The 22,722-nt window shown below is 33.5% G+C and overlaps 2 protein-coding genes across 5 annotated transcripts; one reads left to right on the top strand and one right to left on the bottom strand.

The window, feature by feature from the left end:
• Positions 1-2,713: 2,713 nt before the first annotated feature.
• LOC120347021 (uncharacterized) lies at positions 2,714-9,621 on the top strand. Its single transcript, XM_039416827.2, has 21 exons — positions 2,714-2,848; positions 3,655-3,729; positions 4,091-4,177; positions 4,425-4,586; positions 4,919-4,999; positions 5,080-5,112; positions 5,196-5,252; positions 5,326-5,364; positions 5,524-5,601; positions 5,961-6,050; positions 6,329-6,373; positions 6,451-6,543; positions 6,924-6,983; positions 7,096-7,149; positions 7,269-7,334; positions 7,550-7,612; positions 7,686-7,754; positions 8,067-8,123; positions 8,435-8,518; positions 8,720-8,797; positions 9,115-9,621. Exons 1-21 carry the CDS (start codon positions 2,714-2,716, stop codon positions 9,142-9,144), a joined length of 1,536 nt encoding a protein of 511 aa, XP_039272761.2. The 3' UTR covers positions 9,145-9,621.
• Positions 9,622-13,090: 3,469 nt separating this feature from the next.
• Positions 13,091-22,045, bottom strand: LOC120347030 (zonadhesin-like). 4 transcript variants are annotated; one of them, XM_078118119.1, is made up of 17 exons: positions 21,900-22,045; positions 21,296-21,361; positions 20,970-21,050; positions 20,571-20,639; positions 20,335-20,433; positions 19,280-19,453; positions 18,902-19,087; positions 17,503-17,688; positions 17,114-17,299; positions 16,542-16,730; positions 16,016-16,165; positions 15,395-15,544; positions 14,967-15,065; positions 14,449-14,550; positions 13,935-13,994; positions 13,661-13,762; positions 13,091-13,307 (listed from the first exon to the last, which is right to left on the bottom strand). In XM_078118119.1, the coding sequence occupies exons 1-17, from the start codon at positions 21,976-21,978 to the stop codon at positions 13,222-13,224; spliced, it is 2,064 nt and encodes a 687-aa protein (XP_077974245.1). In that variant the 5' UTR covers positions 21,979-22,045; the 3' UTR covers positions 13,091-13,221. The 4 variants fall into 4 exon arrangements, with proteins under 4 accessions (XP_077974245.1, XP_077974246.1, XP_077974248.1 ...); XM_078118120.1 differs by lacking the exon at positions 15,395-15,544; XM_078118122.1 differs by lacking the exon at positions 17,114-17,299.
• Between the last annotated feature and the right edge of the window lie 677 nt (positions 22,046-22,722).

The raw sequence follows: 22,722 nt of genomic DNA, 5'->3' as shown, positions 1-22,722 counted from the left end.
TTTTTTTGCGATTTACATGGTGACTTTTGGTTGTACCTAAAATCTATTCTCCTTACTCCACGTCGCTCACTTACGGCTTGTTGGAATTAGAAACAACAGGCGATTATCGACGTTAGCTTTTGGACGGACTTTATGACATTCATTCTAGAATCTAGACTTTTAGCAAAAATTAGTAAAGTTTACTATTTTTTCCCTACTGAAGTAAAAAGTTCAGAACTTCTGGAAAAATAGAAAATCGTCATTTATCAGCTTGAAACATGGATTTTCCATTGCCCAGACTTCCCAATAACTATTGAACAACCAGTTGAATTGCCCAAGCCTAAAAAAATTATTATAAATCAACCCACAACATGCTGAAAATGACCCCTAAATACCACCTTTTTCATCCAAACCTCAAATGACCGTTGTCAACAAAAGCGAAGCGTAAAATCGCTTGCTGTGACGCAAGTTCTAATCTCGAAGAAGCCTGGAGTAAAGTCACGCGACGCTAGGCCAAACAGCTGATTAGCAAAGGCCGATTAGAATCGAGGGTAGAGTAGATATTGATACTAAAGGCCTGTTGTCACAATATTACGCCTAACTTTACTTCTTAATCGTACCTTTTTCTCTTCGTTGTTAAAAACAGCTTTATTGCGTAATGCTCATAAGACAGAATGCGTTTTTCTCCTACTTTCAGGAAGGCTGTAGTTTTTACTTGAAGCATGGCGTCACAATTAAATTTGATGAGCTTTCTTCAGTCCCAAGTGCATCTGACATGATCAAGTTCTGGCAATCGTTACCCCGTGAAAATTTTCCAGAACTGAGAAAATTTGCCCAGGGTTTTATATGTCGTTTCGGAACGACATATAGATGTGAACAAACATTTTCTGCCATGAAACTAATTAAAAGCAAAGCGAGGTCAAGACTTACAGATTTAAATTTGAAGAATGCACTCCTCCTCTCAGTAACAAACTTAACTCCAAGAATAAAAAAAAATGGCGAAATTAAAACAGCAGCAAAAGTCTCATAAAGGCGGTACTTAAAAATAAAATTGATCAGTTTTATTTATTATACTTCCTTGCTTAATTTCTATTCATGTGAAGTTGTAAATTGTAAAAACTACATATACGTGTGTATATATGTGTGTGTATTATAAATTTATATAATTTCAACAAGAAGCGGACATTAGGCGTGGGAATACAAGAGATTAACGGCGCATCTGAAACATTATGTTTAAAACGTGGCGCATGGTATGTGAAAGGTTGGCCACCCCTGCATTAGACGTTCAGTATCAAAGTAAAAAGATTATTGTTCAATTTTTCAGTAAATTTAGTTACATATTTTATTTAAACTATGATACATGTATATTTTTCATTAAATCATTTCAATATGCGCTATGTTTGGCAATATATACAGATTTACGTCAAATCTATTTCAGAAGTTATATTGTAAAAACTATCGATTGGCGTTTTATATACCCTGCTTCCTTTCTGTCCATCGGAACAATGACTAACTGACTTTTACATATCGGCATTGTATATCATGGGGAAGAGTACGCGCCTTTTCCGCTTGATTTGGAAAATGCGCGATGTGAGTTTTGGAGCGAAATCGGGCATGATCGACGTCTGCACAGCGAATAATTAAGCCTGTATAATATTTAAATTTTATTTAATTTGGAAAGAATTGTGTGTTGTTGCCTGAGGTATGTGAATTAAAGTTTTGAAAGGAGTGGGTGGTACGATGATAAATGTAGTCATTCGGATGAATATGCTGTTTTCCTTGTTCGACAATCATGACTAAAACATCCACGATATCGTATTTAAACTTGGGAAGATCCAAAAATAAAATTCAATAGGGTATAATAATTAGCATAACAGTTCACAAATATTCGATAAAGCAAAAAAATTGCTTTCTTAAGGACGGAAAAAATCAGTGCAATTTTGCAAATTTACCTACCTACGCCCACTATTCACTACGCACATTGGCTAGGCTCACTGACACGCTGTTTTCCAACCATATCAGTGCTTTTCCATCCCCAGTACTGAATGCGCTCGCAAACCGTCGTTCTCCATATGATTAGGCCGCGTAATTCAGGGACGTATCCAGGAATTTTCGAATGGGGGTGGGTCGAAATTTGTCAACCGCTATCGTGTCCGGCTGGGGCCGGAAAACGTGGGGTTTCGAGAATCTTGAAGGTCTAAAATGCGTTTCAAACTACTTGCTATGTATGATACAGATGATTTTTTTATATCTCACAGGGAAGGGGTTAGCAAAATGCTTTGGTCATGTGACAGTAAATTTATTTATTCCGGCTTTGACGACTTGAGAATGCAGTTGACAACTTAGCGAAAAGTCATAAAGACCATTTGAACAACGCGATAAGGCATACGTTTCCATTCCATGCGTTTGGTTGGATTAACTGTAAAATTAGCTATTTCCATAACAAACCTGAACTGAAGTACGATCGATAGATGATGTTTTATCCCTGAGCCCTATCTCACCATAAATTGTGACCATCTGACGTGTTGATAGCTGGTAACGGATTTGTATTATGACGTCACTAAAGGTTCTAAATGTTCGCAAACAATGGACTTTATCAACTCGTTACACTTATGAAAATTGTATTTTATTCCAATTTCTACACCTATGGTAAGTTGCTCGATATTTTTTCGTATTATCTGAAATAGTTTTTGGAATTCGTTGTTTATTCAATATTCCTATTTCTTCGTAGAAAATGGGTCAAGGAAAAAGAAGAATTCGAGTATTCAGACGCCAAGTGGGATGGCAAAAATCTATAAACAAAGCAGTCAAAGCTTTTAAAAAATGTGCCAAACTTTTTTGCAGGAGGCAAAAGGAGGAGCTCGAAAAGGTTGGATAAAATATTTCAATGGTATAACTTAACAAAGATATAAATATTATATTGATATAAGGGTTGATATTCTTCTTAGTAGGAGCAGGGTAAAATGGCGCGATTTCAGCATACAAGATTAAGCTTTTCCATGAATGAAATGCATTTGCTTCTGTACAGATCTATGACGTCATAATTTATTTGTTCGCGGTTAATGTCTAAATTACTGTAGCTTGTGTACAAAACCCTAACCAATCCTCGAAATCCGATAATAGTTGGTGTAATCATATATATATATATTTAAATTGACGATATTTTAGTCAAGCCTTGAAATGTCGTTCAACCATAAGTAGGGCGTCTACACCGGCCAGATAATATAGATATAGCTAACACAAGACAAAACAAAACAGATAGATGGACTTATTTTCCCCCCATTTTCAATTTTCGCAACACAGTGATGTTGGGATAGAATTTAACGTAGAATTCTTTTGCTTGTAGAAAAGAAATTCCGCATAGTTAGAGAAATACGCACCAGACTCTTAACATATTAATAAACGACTCAGGCTCAAACTTGTCTTCGGCCCCCGACTCTGGACTGAAAAAAGTTTTGACTTCGATTGCAATTCCGAGAAAATTGGATAATAAATGCAAACACTAGCCTTCCCTAATTGTCTTATGAAAACACTTAGCTAACGTCTTAATAAATGTAAGCCTATGTCCGAAGAAAAGGTATGACCAGGATCCCTACAGCACAAATCCTTCTTACTTTTTTGAGATCTGCCCTTCGATATAATTAAAAAAGGTTATTACATGCATTGGCCTTCCAGGATCCATCCAAAGGAGAGTTGCCTCCTACAATCTTGAATATCATTCGTGACTGGGCAAGGAAACAGTCTAGCAAGGTTCGTATCTCTGTTATTGAGTCACGAACTATCAGTGTCGTAGCATCTTACTCGCATTTGTTTGACAAATGAATCTGATTACTGCAGTTTTAGAAATAGGTTACAATGCAGTACAAGTCAAGTGTTTCTTAAATTTGTTGTCTCTAAATACAATAGGTCATTTTTTGATAACTGTTTTCGGGTCAAAAGTTTTATCAAGCTGTGGTCACGGTCACAGATTTTTTTATTTTATTCTAACACCACATCTCTACTACATCATCCGGTCAGAACTGAAGTAACAATATTTTGTTATCGATTGATCTCTGGTGAATATTTTTATAAACAAGAAAATCGAGAAATTTCAAACTCGTATAATTTTCAGCTGTGTGTATGCATGCAAAGTCAAGAGAGAGAAACGGAGAGTTTTGAAGAAGATCATCCGATAGGAAAATACACATCTACAATCCAGGTAGTTTACACTTTTCGTGAAGAATTTGCCGATTTTTACCAACAAGCCTCTAGCCAAGCGTCCATAAAACATAGGACATAGGCCTACTATTCATTCTGATGAATATCCAACCACGTTCACATTTATATATAATTTACGTGCATTACTTCATTGTGTACGTGAAAACCAAAAACAAAATAAAGGCCAAAGCTATTCAATGTCGGGATTAAAGTTGATAAGAAAACGTTCTTTATTTTTGTTTTATCAGTTGACACCACAGGCACCAGATGTCACGATAAGCCGTTCCGTATGCAGCCAGCCTGTTAGACTAGTTCAAGATGCATGTTGTTCAGGACATTGCATTAGAAACAATAAAAAGGAGGAAGCAACATCTTTGTGGTATCAGCTATCACCGTCGTTTTCAGACGAGGTATAAATCATAACTTGTGACTTGAGCGTAAATTGTCCAGGCCAATATATATACAATTAGAATTGCGTTGGCGGTTTTAGAAAAGCATTGAACCTTTCACTATATATATTGCTAGAATTCATGAAACGAGGATAAAACGCCAATTCCTATATCGTGCCATCTAATACATGCAACGACCCAAGATAAGTTTAAATAACAACTCATTTCGGCGCATTTATTGTTGTTTTGAATTATTAGCCTACTGGCAATGAGAATCGTAGACTTCTCACTTTGTCGTATAATTACTTTATGCTCATACACCTCTGACTATATTATTCATTATTTCTCTTCAGGATCTTAGTCGAGAACCAACTCCTCCACATCCATTTGAAAAAATATTGAGCGAACGAAATAGTCTCGATTACATGGAAAGAGTGAGTTTATGTTAACTATTGTTACTTGGACGCACTGCGTACAATAACATCTTACTAAAATTTGATTCTTTTTTTTTCAGATGGACATAGAATATGCTAAAATTAGGTCATTGGTAAGATTTTTATTGATAAAGCCTTCAAATTATTATTGACCGTGATATCTATTAAAACAGAATACTTACGTTTCAATTTACAGGATTCAGATGGAAGTGAGTCGCCCGACTACATGCTGGCTCTATTACCTCCTTCCGAAGTAATTATTTTTATATAATAAGTTATATCATTTCAATTCATGCCTTCATTACATGATTACTTCACAATTTCAGGCCAAGCAAAGACCAAGTTTCTTTTCCGATTGGAATAGGGTAAGTTATATCTAGAATATCGATATATAAACATGGGGTATAGTTAAAAAATTCTCTCATAACTCCAGTGCACTTGAGAATTGTTTAGCAAGGTGTTTTAAGGCGTGTCGGCTCACAGGTAATAAAAAATTACACACATATATTTTTTCTTCGTTGCAGCCGAATCCATTTTTCCGCTTGCCGGGAAACACACCACCTCCTTTTCCATCGGACTGGAATATTAACAAAGAATCAGAGGTTAGAGATAAATTTGGCTAATCGATGTTTAGGGTTTGCTAGTTTATTCTTCAAAGTTTAAATGTGGTCGGACGTGAGGTGGAATACAACAAATAAGTTATCTCAAATCTTGAGTTGATGAATGAAACAACTCGAGCTTATCGACGATATGTTATTTGGCTATTCCAGGTTTCGGGTCCACTTCAGGGCTAAAATTAGGTCTTATATATGTTTTCGGTTCAGAATGCATTCTGTCTAATGTAATAATATTTGTTCTAACAGCGCTACTACAAGAATCTACTCAAACTTGTATATATATTTCTAACCTAATTTTTTTCAATTATGATCTCATTCAATTATAACATATATTTATATGACAGGATTGTGCCAAATCAAAACAAATCACACCTACCGCTTCTCCTGAGTCGGAATATGAAGTGGCCAACGATGTTACAGATGGAATACCTGAGGTCTGATGAATAGTTTATATTTACGTATATATAGTAGTAAATATTATACTTGTCGCAATAAATATTGATTTTTTTTGTGATTCGTTTACTCAATCTTTCACCAAAATACTTGGGTTTGAACAGAAACACAACATTATTATGTTCTTTTTTAGTGTTATAGTATTCCTCTTTATATATGCTGCAAAAAATGTCATGCTGACTAGTGAAAAAATAAATTCAGTTGGATAGGCGAAAGTATCTGTCAATCTAGGTTTAACAGTACAATTTTATATCTACAGGTCAAAACTGCTGATATTGAAAAAGAGAAAACAACAGACATTCAGGTAAACTGTTTGAGTCAAACATTGCTTTATTTTAAACTTTCATATGATACGCATATTGTCAAAAATATATTCACTAGATTGCAATGGCAGTAGCTGAAAGAGTGAACTGGATGCTTGAACAGGTTGAAAATAACGTTGAAGAAAATTCATCCAACGATTCCAATATTAAAGTGAGTTGAAATTGGTCTTGCATGAATTCGAAGTGCTGAAAATTTTTTTTCTGAATATTATCGGTAAAAGGCGATATCGTGGGAAATATTTGTCAAACTTAAAGCTCAAAAACCTATGTAGCATACATTATCAACAGTATTATTAAAAATTTTTAGTAACGAAAAAATTTTGCCTCTGATTTTCGAACTTAATTTCTATCGTGTTTTTTCATCAAATTCTACACCATGATCTTATGCAAAACCGTTAAATCTGATACTTTTCACCTATATTTTTTTTCAAATACTTTTTATTTCTCAGTATGTCGTTTATCAAATGATGAGTAAGTCTACTAAAATGATAATAATTATCATTTTTTTAATATTTTGTTCAATATTTATAGGATCATGTGAAACTCAATGAGACCGATGTTCTTTCGACATCAAGTTGCAACTCTTTACAAGTATGGCAGTTTACTTTTTTTGTCAGACATATTTTAGAACACGTCAGTTATAATTACGAATAAAATCGAAGTTTATATTTATTTATCATCATTATATTTTTGAAAATCGCAGGAGGAAGCTGCAGTTTTCAGTTTGAAAGTCAACGAGGAATGCGATGATCGAGAGGTAAGTTATATTACATTTTAACAATACCCACTAAATGAAAAAAAACGATTCAAAAATATTTCTGCTTTTCATTTTTGCCATAGTTCGTGACTATAAATTTTTCAACGTCTTTGTTTCAGCTTGATAGTTTATCAGTATCGGTGGATATGAGCTCGGAAGACAATGAAGAAATTAACATTCGAGAGGTTCGTTTAAATTTTGTTTCTTATGTAGCATTTTGAAATTTGAATCAATAAAACTGTGAACTTTGTGCCAAAGACAATATTCTTCCATGGAACCCTGGTATATTCTAACAAGTTTTAGTTTCCACATCAGTAAATGTTTTTCAGTTATTTAACAACCAAATAATCCTATATTTAACTTTAAAAGAAAAACAATATATGGAAATGATTTTTTGCAGCTTGATTCAAGAGCAACTTACGTTGTTGATGGCGAACTTGCCGATGTTACTTCTTTGATTTCTGTGAGTAAATTTATATAAAATAACACTGAAATAATTTTGTTGATATTAAATGAAAGCAACAAATTTATTATAGACTGACGAAACATGTGAACAGTGGGTTGATGAAATTCTATTTGGCGAATTGGAAGTCGTTGGTAGAGAGGTAAGCATGATAGATAGCATTAAAATATTTTCCGACTTTTATTTTTTCAATCCCATACTGTTTCATGTTGGCGTTTGACGTTTCTATTTGAAATGAACAATCAAATATATTTTAATTCTTTTTTGAAATCAACATCGTAGAACAGATTTTTACCACATTTTATCACGGATCATTGAGACTATTTTTTGGTCGGAATAGTACAAACAAGCAAGCATACAATAAAACGCGTTCGAACTCTTTCGTTCAGATTCCCTTTTTAAAATCTATTGAATTATTCCAAACCGATTTTAATATTGATGTAATTGCTTACAGATGATGTCACGAGCGACATACATTATTGAACAAGATGCCTCCTACCTCGAGCCAATTGTAAGATATGATGATACGTTTCAACGTTTTTTTATTTAGTTGAAGTTTCATCATTATATCGTAGCAATAAGATCCTATGAGTTAAACATAGAGAAGACAAATTAATCAGCGTACAACTTTTTTTCTCGATTGACTTCTCTTGGTGCATGCTAGGCTCTATTGATCGACATCTTATTAGATCGCTATCTAAATGAGACTGTTTGTCTAGTCTAGGGTCCTGTTAGGGCATAATGGCGAAACAAAGTCGATTTAATTTAAAGTAACATTCGTATTTTATTAAAAATTTTGTAATTTATAATAATATTTGATAGATGGATGAAAAATCAGAAACTCCAATCGATGACATGATAAACGAAATTTTGGACAACACTAAAAGTTTGATGGAAGAAGAGAGAGTGAGTTTATTGCTATTTTTAACTCGATTAAAACTTTATTCTCCAAAACATTCCACACCTTATAATTTACGGTCTTCTTCTTCTCAAAAATATTGTAAAATTAGTTTGACAAGAAAATGCGATTCATGAAATCCATTAATTCAGTAATATAAAGTTCAAATGCAACAGAAATATATCAATTTCTTAATATTTTAATTCCAGTTTAAGGACGAGAAAAATAAATCAAAAACAAAGTCATCTTCAAAGGAAGATCCTGAAGACGTCGATAAATTTATACAGGTTAGTTGTAAAATGCTATTATGTGAATTCTGTCTGATCCAAGCAAACTTAAATTTATTTGCCTATTAAACTTCTATTGATAAAGAATCACATAAAGGTGTATTTATCTTGCTATATTTACCACTGACGTTTTTTCTATTCCGTCCAAAAACATGGAATTATAATCCCCAAAATATGTTTCAAATCAAGTTGTAGCATAAAATATTTTTCTTCAAAATAATCCTTCCTTATTGACGTTCATTACATTTGACAGAGCTACACCTTGACAATCAGAAATTTTCTAATTTACACATTGAGTTTTTATTTTAAAATTGCAGGATTTTCTTTCCGAACCAACACTGGTATAAACGACTGGACATCAATATGAGCATCCTGTCGTCAACATATTCGGCAACAAACGACAGGATGATTCGGCAGCAATTTTACCAAATTGTTCAGAGCAAATTGATCAGAAATGATTTTATGTAGGATAAACCCAACGAGACAATTTTATTGTAACGGATTCGTTTTTTTTTTGTTATATATATATATTTAGTACAGTTAGAATTTATCTCGTAGTTCAACGTAATTTGGCCTCTCTAATGTAATAGTATTTTGTATGTAAGACTGCTCGAAGCAAGGTCGCGTGTCACCATTTAAAAGCTACAAAATGCGGCTGATGGTCGAGTCGCAACCTCCACGGACTTGCTAAGGGCAACGTTTTGATTTATTGCTGTGACAGATCTGACGCTTGATGTGGGATTCGTGGCAACCCACTTCAATACTGTCAGAGCAACAAGTATATACATTTAGAAATAGTTTTACACAGGCTTGTCCATCGGACATATTTTTCTGTCCCATTCCCATAAAAATTATGCCTAAACCATCCCATAAGATTCCCATTGAAATAAAATTCAATAAAAATTGTTAAATTTTGGTTTAGCGTTCACTAAATAGGACTACATGTACGAAGAGCCATGCAAAACAACAAAAATTTACGAAATTTGTTAACTCTATAGTCATAACTATCATGCATGTGACCATCCGCCCCATCACGAAGTATATTGGTAATGCTGAATATATTTTGTTTTTTATAGCTAACAAGAGAGCTATGCTCAATATAGACACTAAATAATTTTACCATCATTTCCCCGAAAATTATACAATTTTCGTGTCCCACTTGTCCCATGGGAAATACAAATGTGTGCTGTCCCATCCCATCCCATGGGACGTTTCCCATGGGAATTCCATTCTCATGGACAACCCTGGTTTTACAACGCGTTAAATTTGTGATAAAGGAAAACCAACAAATCGGATTTTTTATAGTTATTTAGAACTGGTTTATAATCTGGTATTTCAACCGAGCATTTTGTGAAACGGTTTTTGAAATATCTTGATTGCTGTGGTATTTACTGTGATATGTAACGCGATTTAAAAAATTAGATAAATAGTGTTGAAGGTTAAACTTCCTTCTCTCGATCGGGGTAACAAATTCGCCACTTTGTTTATTCTTACTAAAGTAACCGATGTGTGATCACTTATAGTTAAATGGAGTTTTTGGTAGATCAATCCATAACACTTTATGAGGCGTTTATCACACTTTCACTCTAAACAAGGCTCAACACGCAGCCACTTGTGCGCAAAAGGCTACTATTTTGGGATGGTTCGGCATTCCCTCCCAATTTTTCATACCCTGGACAAGGTAGTGACCATGGGTTTTCGTCCGAGATCTTTACCCTGCGATGCCGATATAGTTAAGTTCTATATATATGTGCAACGCTTCAACCACTCGTTCATGTTTGTTCAAGGCTAGATGAAAGAAGGAGTTGACACCTTTCCATCATTCAAAACTAGAAAAAACAACAGTAACTTGTTTAAACCCTTGATGGTTTGAGTGAATATTACTAGTACTCAAGATTTTTAATAAGAGATTCCAACTGAAGTAAACGCGAAAGCCTGCCTACTCGGTTTATGTTTTCAGTGTTCACCGCAATCTACTTGATTGTTGAGGCAGTAGCTATCGGTAGACTGATTTCGAAACTGAGGTGTTTATAAAAAGTGTTATTTTAACCTGTTTACCAATATGCCACCACACTTTTATGATATTTATCGTTCCATGTATAAACATGTATTGCTATTGTTTATGCTCAAATTATCTTTCCACAGAATATATATATATCGTGTGTATAGGTTGGCATGTGTCAACCCGAGTCATACTTTTCGACATTTTGTGGAAACGACGTATATTTTAAAATGATTCGACTTAGATAATGTGAAATGGCTCAACTTTATTCGACTCATGAACTGTAACATTGGGAAGTGTCCTAATCAGATTAAACCAAATTTCCCATTTCGTAAATGTTTTGACTTGCCAATTTAAACTGTCTCACACATTTCAGCGAAAATTGAGTTTGACTAGACTTGCCTCAAATGATTTACAAGTATCGACTTCTCCTTGGGTAACCATCAATTGATATTGACCCTGTCGTGTATTGTTATTTCTTTTGAGACATTTTACCTTACTTTTCACTGTGAAGCTTTCAAGTGTTTCATTTTATAAATATTTTTGTACTACACTTGTTTCATTCGAATAAACAATTACTGCATTCAAATATTATCGTGGTTTGCCAACAAAGAAAGTGAACGCATTCCGTTAAAAGAGATGATAAATTTGCTGATTTAGTCGTGTTGGATATTGGACTAAAGGGAATAATTAAAAAAAAATATTACTAATCTGAATTTGAAGTGCCATGTCGATTGTGATTGGATGCTGAAAAAATTGTTTCATCAAAATATAACTGGCCAATCCTAACTTCCCGTGTGACAAAATAGTACAAGTCTAAGAATACCGTAATGCTAAAATATACGGTAATTATAAGAGATGAACAGTTCAGAACATATACGTGTTATTCAATAAGTCATTCTGTAATACATAGTAAAAATAGTATATGCATTTTTTTTAAATTCTTGTCTATCTCATTCTTTCTCTCTGTGGCAAATACCATTGCTAATGTCCTTGTCCAAGCCTTTTGTAAAGCCAAGTATCAAAAAATTGTCAAATGCATTGGCGTTGTTGTATTTAACATGCTGTCGGTGGTATTTGCTTTCGAAGAAAATTGTTCACCTGCGCTCTACAAAGACAAATATTTTCTTGTTTTGAAAGAAAGTGGATGTCGAATTAAAATATGATATGCTCGATGAAACAAGAGCGTAGCCACCCCAAAGTTTTTTTTGTGGAGAGCCAAATGCTTTGAAAAGACAATTACTCGGGTCTTTGCTGTGAGCAAGGTCAGGTACAAACAGTCACTATTATCTAACGACAGTGGTTCCAACCTTTATGGCTCGTGGCTCTCTGCCCGAGTCATTAACATCACACTTACCAGACTAACGACTGCTCCGAACACAATTTTTGGTACAATGATTGTACACCAAACAGCCATAATTACTTGATTACGAAAATCTGAAATATATGCAGAAAAGCAGTAAATACATAAATTTTCAACCATTCCATGTGTTCTATATTTTATCCCACAAACATTTTTTAAACCTGATCCTGTCAAATATACTCACTAGTCGACTTTTTGTACGGTTAGCCGTCGGGAAAGTTAGCCGATTTTATAGTTTTACTTATAGTTTCCTAAGTAGCGTAAGCATAAAATCTAAGTAATGGATAATCGCGATGGGAAAGAACTTTGCTAACTACATTACGACATTTCAAACTTTATGTAGGTATGTCATCAACAAACCGACTCCCGGTTATTCAAACTGAAATTGTGTGATCAAATATTTGACGTAGATCATGAAAACCTAATATGAGAAGCAACCATCTGCCTTCCCTTGCTGCCTTTTAACACTCCCAAAAAGTATTATCTACGTAATTATTGACAAGTTTTCAAAATATTCAGGGTAAAGATTTATTTTTGAATTCAACAAATTTTGAATCATTCAATTCTGCTTGATAATTCGCATACAATACTAACAAGGAACAATATTAATTTCTTTCGCAGTTCAAAAACATTATATGTACTACCTATAGCGTTTCGATCAAAATACATAAACAGAGGTTGATAAGACAGTCTGAATGATGTGCTGGAACATTTTTATCATTTTTTTCTCTGTGAATTAACCTCACAAAAGCACGAAGTTTCAAGTCTCGACTGAATCCAATGACCTACACTTGGGAAAATTGTTGTAGAATGATTCTCGTAGAATTTATTCTCAGATATGCCAGTGTCAACCAAATATTTTTCTAAATTGTGATTCATATTTTTACTCTGTTAACTAAATTGTTCCTCGACAATAAAAAGCCTGAAACACATTTGTATGCTGAATATATTGTATTAGGTGAAAATATGGTGATTTAATTCTGTGATATATGACACGATTATTAAAGCATATTCTTTCACAATAGTGTAACAAGTATTCGAACTTAGTCAATGTTGGATCTATCTGTACGGACAATAGATTCCGACGCACACACATACTCCTGAAACGCATTTCCATCCTGGTTTACAACGAGGGCGACATTGTTCTGTAGAACAAATGAAAAAAAAAATTAGATGTTTTATTATTGGTATTGGTTATTCGATATTCCAAAAAAGGGATTATTTCGTTTCAAAGAATTGGAAAACGGAAGGAATGTTAAGTAATTATTGCTAATTGAAACTGGTCATGAAATGCACCAACTCGAGATCCCTTTTCATTTGAATAGTTTAAAATATTTTACATATGAATGTATTTTTCTCAATTCAGCCAAATGTGTATGGGGTAGTGGTTTGTAGTTATTATCAGTAGATACAGGAAATAGTGAAAATTAGTTTATTTTGAAATTTATTAAATTATAATTTAAATTTGTGTTATTTCCATGAAGCATAAATGACTTACTTATGCAATGGCCTGCGACCAGTGAATGCCCTCTATTTTTGCAAACGCATTTTCCATTTATGCATGTTGTACCCGGCCCACAAAATATAAGAGCACACGAATCTGAAAATGAACATTCAAATAATATTTTTACTGACAATGTAAGTTTATTATATAAATATAACTCAAAAATTACAACTTCTTATAGTGGTTACTACCGCAGTATTGAAAGTCGAAAAAAATTGCTCATACGTTCGGAATATAGATGTGGCAAGAGCTAATATTTTTTACTCACGACGGCATTCTCCAGCGTGGCAAATTTCGTTTGGTCCACAAAGCATTCGACGGCATATATCTATAATATCAAAAAAGTATCTCAAACACTACCTGGTCTATGTGTTTTATGAAAAAGGGAAGAGGTGAAAAAGATCAAATTACAACACTATTATATTAATTTAACATTGGAGAACTAAAGAAAAATTTACTTTTGAATATGAAATTATTTTTGATCCTAATTGGACTAACGAACTTCTGAGTAAATTTCGTTGTCATATCTCGCACACTAACTTGCATATATTCCTATAATATGAACGGATACGAATCGGACAATGAAATAAATCAATCGCGCAAAGTGTTTGTATATATTTAGTAGAATATATAAAATAATATGAAATTCGAATGCTCTCAAGAACAAAAATCATATATTAGGCGGATGTGGATTATCGAACAAGACAATCTTGTCTTTATGTAATTGAATATCCATTGGTTTGGCAAGTTATATTCATGATAGCGTCTAAATTCACACATACCGACACATTTTCCGCTCTTATCAAGTTCATATCCTTTAAAACAAACGCATTTTCCATTCCTGCATTCTCCGTGATCACCACATATTTGCTTTCTACATTTTTCTGAAACAGGAAACGAAAAACGACCATAATATTTTTTTCTGTTACATGAATTTTTAGCTAACAATATTTTCAACATTATTAATCAACTCAAAACAGAAAGTAACACTTCAAAAGTGGATTCAAACGTGAAGCTTTCGGTAATTTAGAGTCGTTTAGACACATAATAGCTATTTATTTGTAGTCCAGTGTTTTCTGTATTTTGTTTTTTTTTCAAATTCTTGAGTCAGTTCAGCATATTTTACGTCTATTTGCCTCGCGTATTTTTCATTTGAAACATGATGCATAATATAACTCTAGTACATGTATTGTAATAAAATGTAAGAACCGCTGTCATATCGAAGTTTGGCCTTCTTCATAGAGTTAAAACTAACAATTGTGATATATTGATACTTAAAATAAATTACTCTTTTACTCACCGACACATTTGTTTCCTCTCCACTCATATCCCTTTTCACACACACATCTTCCGTTTTCACAGATACTGTTAGGGGGACAATATATTGGGCAGGTTTTATCTGAAAATTCAGAAAAAATCATGCACATATATATCTGTGATATTCAATTTCATGCTGTATTTTTCAACTGAATTTATTAATTTTAAAAACATGGATTAAAAAGCCTTTATCGTTTTTCGTTTGACATGTTACTTCTAATTTATAATTGTTTTACCCCAATTATAACTTAGACCCCAAAACGACCCAAATATCCAGGTCTATTATGCTCTGCTATAACTCTGTTATGTCTGCTGGAGGTTTTTGAAAAACTGTTTTAGTTTATCAGCGTTTTGATGTTATAATTATAACCAGCGCGTTTGGTTTTCCTGGAGAGTATAAAAGTCACTTACATGGCACGCAAACCCCCTTTTTTCTGTAATGTCCTGGTAGACATTCGCATATCCCATCGAGGCAATGTTCGTTCGGGGGACATCTTCTACGACATTGACACTTTCCGTCAATACAAACACTTCCAGGCGGACATTTCTTAGTATCACACACTGAAAAGAAATTCAACATCAGGAAAAATTAGAATTATATATTGATTGTGATTCAGAGTCATTTATATTCGTTGAATAATTTGTCGTAAAATGATCAATGTTACCTCATATATAATATTAATTCAGTTTTCACGATTAATGCGAAACTTTCAATAGTGCTACGTGGCTCATTTCACGTCATAATTATTCAATAATGACGTCGAAATTCCACTTCAAGCTCGTATAAAAATTATTTGTTCAACATAAATGTGAAAATACAGACATTGTACAAGAACGAAACGGCCTGAATTGTTTTACCCCAATTATAACTTAGACCCCAAAACGACCCAAATATCCAGGTCTATTATGCTCTGCTATAACTCTGTTATGCCTGCTGGAGGTTTTTAAAAACTGTTTTAGTTTATCAGCGTTTTGATGTTATAATTATAACCAGCGCGTTTGGTTTTCCTGGAGAGTATAAAAGTCACTTACATGGCACGCAAACCCCCTTTTTTCTGTAATGTCCTGGTAGACATTCGCATATCCCATTGAGGCAATGTTCGTTCGGGGGACATCTTCTACGACATTGACACTTTCCGTCAATACAAACACTTCCAGGCGGACATTTCTTAGTATCACACGCTGAAAAGAAATTCAACATCAAGAAAAATTAGAATTATATATTGATTGTGATTCAGAGTCATTTATATTGGTTGAATAATTTGTCGTAAAATGATCAATGTTACCTCATATATAATAATAATTCAGTTTTCACAATCAATGCGAAACTTTCATAGTGCTACGTGGCTCATTTCACGTGATAATTATTTAATATTCCGAAATTATACTTCAAGCTCGTATGTAAATTATTTGTTCAACATAAATGTGAAAATACAGACATTGTACAGAAACGAAACAGCCTGAATTTGGCCAGCAATCAAAAATGTCTATATACATACACAAAACAAAAATGTATATTGCTATCTGGTAAATTTCAATTTTATAATGTTTTACTCACGATGGGGCCGAGGGCAGTTCCTTAACAAAGTGCATCTAGTGTCATGATTGCTAACTTGGACATATCCCTCTCTGCAAACGCATTTTTTAGATGGATCGCAGGCGTCAACACAAATCGATGGCCCAGGGTTTTGGCATGTGGGCGGACAAAACGAAGCGCATGTAGTAGGCTTCTGAGCAAATCCACATTCTAAAAATCAAAATCATAATAAACATTTGGCAAAACCAAATATGTGAATATTTTCTTCCGCGAATAAGAGAATAAAAAAGAAGCAGGCGTATTGAATTTCTACTAATTTGTCATACGAGGAAGATAAAATGTGGTAAAATTTCAAAGATTAGAACAAATACAAAGTACCGCAATACGATTTGACTAGGTTGGAAATAAGTGTAGCTCAGAAATTTACTGTTTTGGGTTATTTCCTGTTTATTGTTTAAATTATTTCCTCCTCATCACGTTATGCAATTATTTTAAAAATACCGTGATTTTAAAATTGATGAGAATTATTTCAAAATATAAAACCTATATAAAAAAGAAATAACTATCACAGCAAACAAAATATAGATACTTACCTCCAGAACAATGTTCCTTCCTGATGCAAGTATCATCATTTCTACTTTTTTCTATGTAACCCTCTCGACAAACGCAAGGGTCCTCTTTGTTGCAAACACCCAAGCATATTCCAATAGGATTGGGGTCGTCACAATTTGGCTGACAAATAGTGGCACATGGTACAGCGATCTTATTCGCATGACATTCTAAAAAGGGACAGATCAAAACAGATCCAAATTTACTGTTTTGGGTTATTCCCTGTTTATTGTGCAAATTATTTTCTTCTCATCACGAATATGCAATTTTTTTAAAAATACCGTGATTTCAAAATTGATGAGATTTATTTCAAAATATAAAACCTGTATAAAAAAGAAATACCTATCACAGCAAACAAAATATAGATACTTACCTCCAGGACAATGTTCCTTCCTGATGCAAGTAACATCATTTCTACTTCTTTCTATGTAACCTTCTCGACAAACGCAAGGGTCCTCTTTGTTGCAAACACCCAAGCATATTCCAATAGGGTTGGGGTCGTCACAATTTGGCTGACAAATAGTGGCACATGCTACAGGAATCTTATTCGCAGGACATTCTGAAAAGGGACAGATCAAAACAGATCAAAATTTACTGTTTGGGTTATTCCCTGTTTATTTTTTATTTTTATTTTTTATTATTATATATCATAAGCACTTCGCAATGAATGCATTTCGTGCGGAACAAGTAATATATCGTCACGCTAATAACCGAATTGCGTAAGTCATTTTTAGCAGTTTTGAGAAAAACGTAAAAAACTTCCTAATGATTTTGTGTTGCAATTGAGAGTCAATAATTTGCCATGGTTCAATTTTTTGATCGTAGCCGGATTTAAGTTAATTTGTATGACGCAGTTAAGTGACGTCATAATGGCGCACTGTGACTTAGGCAGAAATGTGTCTATGACTTGGGGACATACGCAATTTTGCAGCTTCACTATATGCACCAGTCCTGAAAACTAAACATTCCAAAAACGAATGTAATTCACAGTATCTACAATGTCTAATCCCCAAAATAGCTAATCAGTTTCAATTACATCATTTTTTATGTTTAAAAATATATATTTCATCAATATAACACGTTCTGCACACCCACCGAAATAGGACTAAGATTAAATATAAAGAATAAAACAGCAATGCACCCAATATAAAAGCCAACCAAGGTAAATTTGACTTGGACAGTGAATATCACAAGTGTACGTCTTCCTATACTGTAGTAAAAATTCAAATTAATACGCGCTAAGCTAGAATCCGAGATGCAAAAACTCGAAAATACTTCGCCGAGGTTATTTTGCCTTTGTGACGTCACAAGAGTACTGCGGTAACAAGAATAATTCATTATGACGAAACAATTTCACAAATGTGCATGTCATACTAAATCTCCATTTTTATGGGTTTCGGAATTCCTAAAATAAAATCTGAGTTAACAGACAGGTGCGCAGCATTACATAAATACCTATTTTATAAAAAACTCAAAATCGCCAAAAATGACTTACGCAATTCGGTTATAAGCGTGACGATATATACTTTACAATAACTACTAATACGATCAAATATACAGCACAAATAGGATTGCAAAATTATGCACCGCATGAGGGTTCCTTGTGTACAGTTAGAATTGGTTGTTTATTGTGCAAATTATTTTCTTCTCATCACGAATATGCAAATATTTTAAAAATACCGTAATTTTAAAATTGATGAGATTTATTTCAAAATATAAAACCTACATAAAAAAGAAATACCTATCACAGCGAACAAACTATAGGCATTTACTTCCATGACAATGTTCCTTCCTGATGCAAGTATCATCATTTCTACTTCTTTCTATGTAACCCTCTCGACAAACGCAAGGGTCCTCTTTGTTGCAAACACCCAAGCATAATCCAAAAGGGTTGGGGTCGTCACAATTTGGCTGACAAATAGTGGCACATGGTACAGGGATCTTATTTGCGGGACATTCTAAAAAGGTACAAATCAAAACTTAGAATTCTGCACCAATGAAGTAATAATGAATGAATCTTCGTAGTATTTTAATCACTAAAAATGTCTGCCTTGGGTGTTGTTTCACCTTTTATCTATGTAGAATATGGTGCTAAAACGATTGTTTAATTTAATTAATATTCTTTGTTATAAAATAATCTATGAACCTACTATTAGGACATTGGTCTCTTTTCACGCATCCACCATTGTGTTCCAGCAACCCGTCAGGACAAACACAAAACCTGTCCAAATTACATTCCAGGGTACATGCTTGCGGAAATGGTTTTTCACATGTCGGTGGACAGTTCGAGGGACATGCTCTGAATATTTTACCGGGAGGACAAGCTGAAAATTGAAATAGTTGAAGGTAATAATGATACCAGATTATCATCATTCAATTGATTTCAATATAATACATCGACATCACGCATTCGTTTTGGAAAATGTGTTATAAACAATGAATTCCATACAAAAATAAGTTTCTACGTAAGTTCACGAATCACGTTGGAATCAAACAGACGAGCATATTCGTAATTGACGGATAAATATTGGTTTGAAAATTTGATATTGCAGAAGAATATGTTGTTGGATTATGACTGTTATAATCTGATAAAAAATTATGGACGATATTGATGTATATATTTTCAATGAAGTATATAACGCAAAATTTACTTGTATTGAGAATGATTCGCCCTCGGGGGTATGCAACGTCACAAGAGTCGTGTTCTTATATTAGCTTCGAAACTACAGATTAGCTTGAATTATTTTTTGTTTTGTTCAATATATTACATATTAGGAGGCTTTTCTCCATTTCAACGATACTTGCGAAATCATGTTTACTTGGAATAACAAAATTATTATTCAGCTTATTATTTGATAAAAACAATAAAGCGTTGAACCTCAGATCGGGTTAAACACAGATTATATTTAAAAAATTCTGATCTCCACAGTACGTTCAAATCATAGTTGTTACTAATTATAGAACTGAAACATTCCTGATATACTTCTACGCTTATCAGGTATTCGAAAAAATACATAAAAGTGCGCATGAAGATTTAGAAGAATCGAGCAAAGGAAAAAAGATAACTAAGTGACTACTCACGTCTTTTCAAATCATTTGAGTTTTGGAAGGGGTAATGTTACATATGGCCATCATGCGTTGATATATTTTTCACTTGACAATAATAACTATAAAAAATGAATTGTCAAATATTTATGATCCTTACTAACGCATCTTCCATTGTGAAAGTCTCCTATTCTGCAAACGCATCTGCCGTCTTCACATACTTGACCAGGTGCACATGGTGAAGAACACGTATCCGAATCTGTAAACGCAAGAAAGTGAAGCAATAAGGCAGTTGTTCACATAAATCAAATGAAAGCCAAGTCAGCATCATAATTAAACCATATACAAGCAAAACTAAAACTTATTGAATATAAAATTTATATCTTATAGACTTACCGACACATCTTCCATCAATGCATATCTGACCAGCCATGCATAAAACTGCTGCACATGACGTGCTTCTACCTGTATATAACGTGTTTCATGTTTATTTTAAAGAAATACTGTACAGCGGTCCTAAAATATGCAGTAAATGCAGTCTACTTATCAAAATTTTCTTCAACAAAGTTACCTATTTTAACAAATTATAAACATGAACATAGTATATGTAAATACGTTGATTTTGCTGGTAATCACTGAATCACACGCCAGAACTGCCATCTGGAGATCCTATGTTATATATATTAGTAGCCAAAACATGCTGCTTATCAGAATTTACTAAAAAGAGAGTCTTTTGGTGTAGCAGTATGAGGTTGTTTAAAAAAATTCAGAAAGAATATACAATTGTATACGTACGGACACAACGACCAATCCGGCAGTATTCCCAAGGTCTGCATCGAGGCCAACATACAGCAGGTGGTGGACCGATGGTTATAACTAGAAATAAATTTAAAAAAAAAGTACAAAATAAATTTGATATTTCCTCCTTCAGTAATTTTAAGGTATTTGAACAGAATAAATCACTGAATATGCAGTTGTACTCTTATAAGCGCTTCAACAGCATACATATAAATTATTATTAGAAGTCTTTTTTATCATTCCTAAATATATATGTTATTAACCAGTACTGAAAAAAATGCCAAAATTTGCAGTTTTTTCACACTTATACCGATATAACTTACGATCGATACATTCTCCGTCAACGCATTGTTTATAAGGAGGACAGCCAGTTATCTCACACGGGGGAACTAAAAAGAATAGTTTTGGTTTAAAATTATTCACAATAAAACGCTGTTTATACTTAATCATATTAGTATATAGCAGACAAAAAAACCTTATTCATATCACCAAGCAAAGCCAATGAAATGGTCGGAAGGTATTCAGACAAAATAAATTCATTCCAATTATATTGCCTTCTCAGATCTCAATAAACGGTACTCCTGAAGTATGCGCACCAAGATGTCGCACAACCTGAACCCTGATCTGGTCCAGTGGGTACACAACCTGCGTTTAGGTTGTGCGACATCTTGGTGCGCATACTTCAGGAGGTCCCAATAAACATCATTATGCTGTATTTTATTATATATATTTCAAAGTTATCACTGTTGTAGTTTTCTGACATATTTTATTCCGTGGTCTATAATGTTTTGACTATTTCAAATAAATTATTGTGAATACAAAAAAGATATTATTTCAATAAAAACACAAAACTTGTCTATTCGAATGATAAGTTTCTAAAATGGTGACACAATACTAAATTAATGTTATATCTATTTTTCAACTTACTGTATGTGTCAACTGATAAGCATGACGCGGTGACAAATACAAGAGTCGTCAAACACAAACTCAATAAGATGGAGGCCATATTGGCAATATAAACCTCTCGGTATCAAACAAATTCTAGTTTAATGATTGGAACATATGATTTACACTTATATATACATATCGTAGAAGCAAAAGTTGTTTTCTTCTCCATGACTAATCTAAAAATATAATTTAAGAACACGTTTCGCGAAACTGATTAAATCAACTTTTCAGCTTGTTTGCTGTAATAAAATGGCAGTCATTCTTGTGAATTATGCAGTAATTGCTCAAGTAGTTTAATGAAGAGGTCCATTTTAAAGAGAATAGTTGAGTATGACAAAGTATATAACCGAAATGAAACATATAGTCCATTTGCTGTCATATTGAGAATATTAATACGTTTTGGTCAACATTTCAATCAAGTATTACGAAGTTACAAAGATGTGACAAGTAATTTACCCTTTTTTTACCAGTGTGGATTGCGCAAGTATTTTTGCTCTATGGAATTTATCTTTTGATCTCTCCGAATAAACTTGATTGTGTTGATATATCTTTTTATATTTTGAATTGCAATTTTGAACTTACTAGACTTTCGTAAAAATATATTTATTGGAAAGGTTTCATAATTACGAATAAAGCTATTTAAAAATCCACCTCAATTTTTGCATTGTAATGCCTATCGGTCGAGATGTGCAATTTGATGGTTTCTAAACAAGATCTCAGAAAACATTTTTTTTCGATCTTGTTAGACTGCGCCTATTAGGATAGAAATTATGTGCAGTAAAACACATTTGTACACACCCGA

The sequence above is a fragment of the Styela clava genome, chromosome 11, assembly GCF_964204865.1.
Source record: "Styela clava chromosome 11, kaStyClav1.hap1.2, whole genome shotgun sequence".
In the NCBI taxonomy this organism is placed as follows: Eukaryota; Metazoa; Chordata; class Ascidiacea; order Stolidobranchia; family Styelidae; genus Styela; species Styela clava.
Note: the sequence above shows the minus strand (reverse complement) of the source record. Positions and strands in the feature narration are given on the sequence as shown.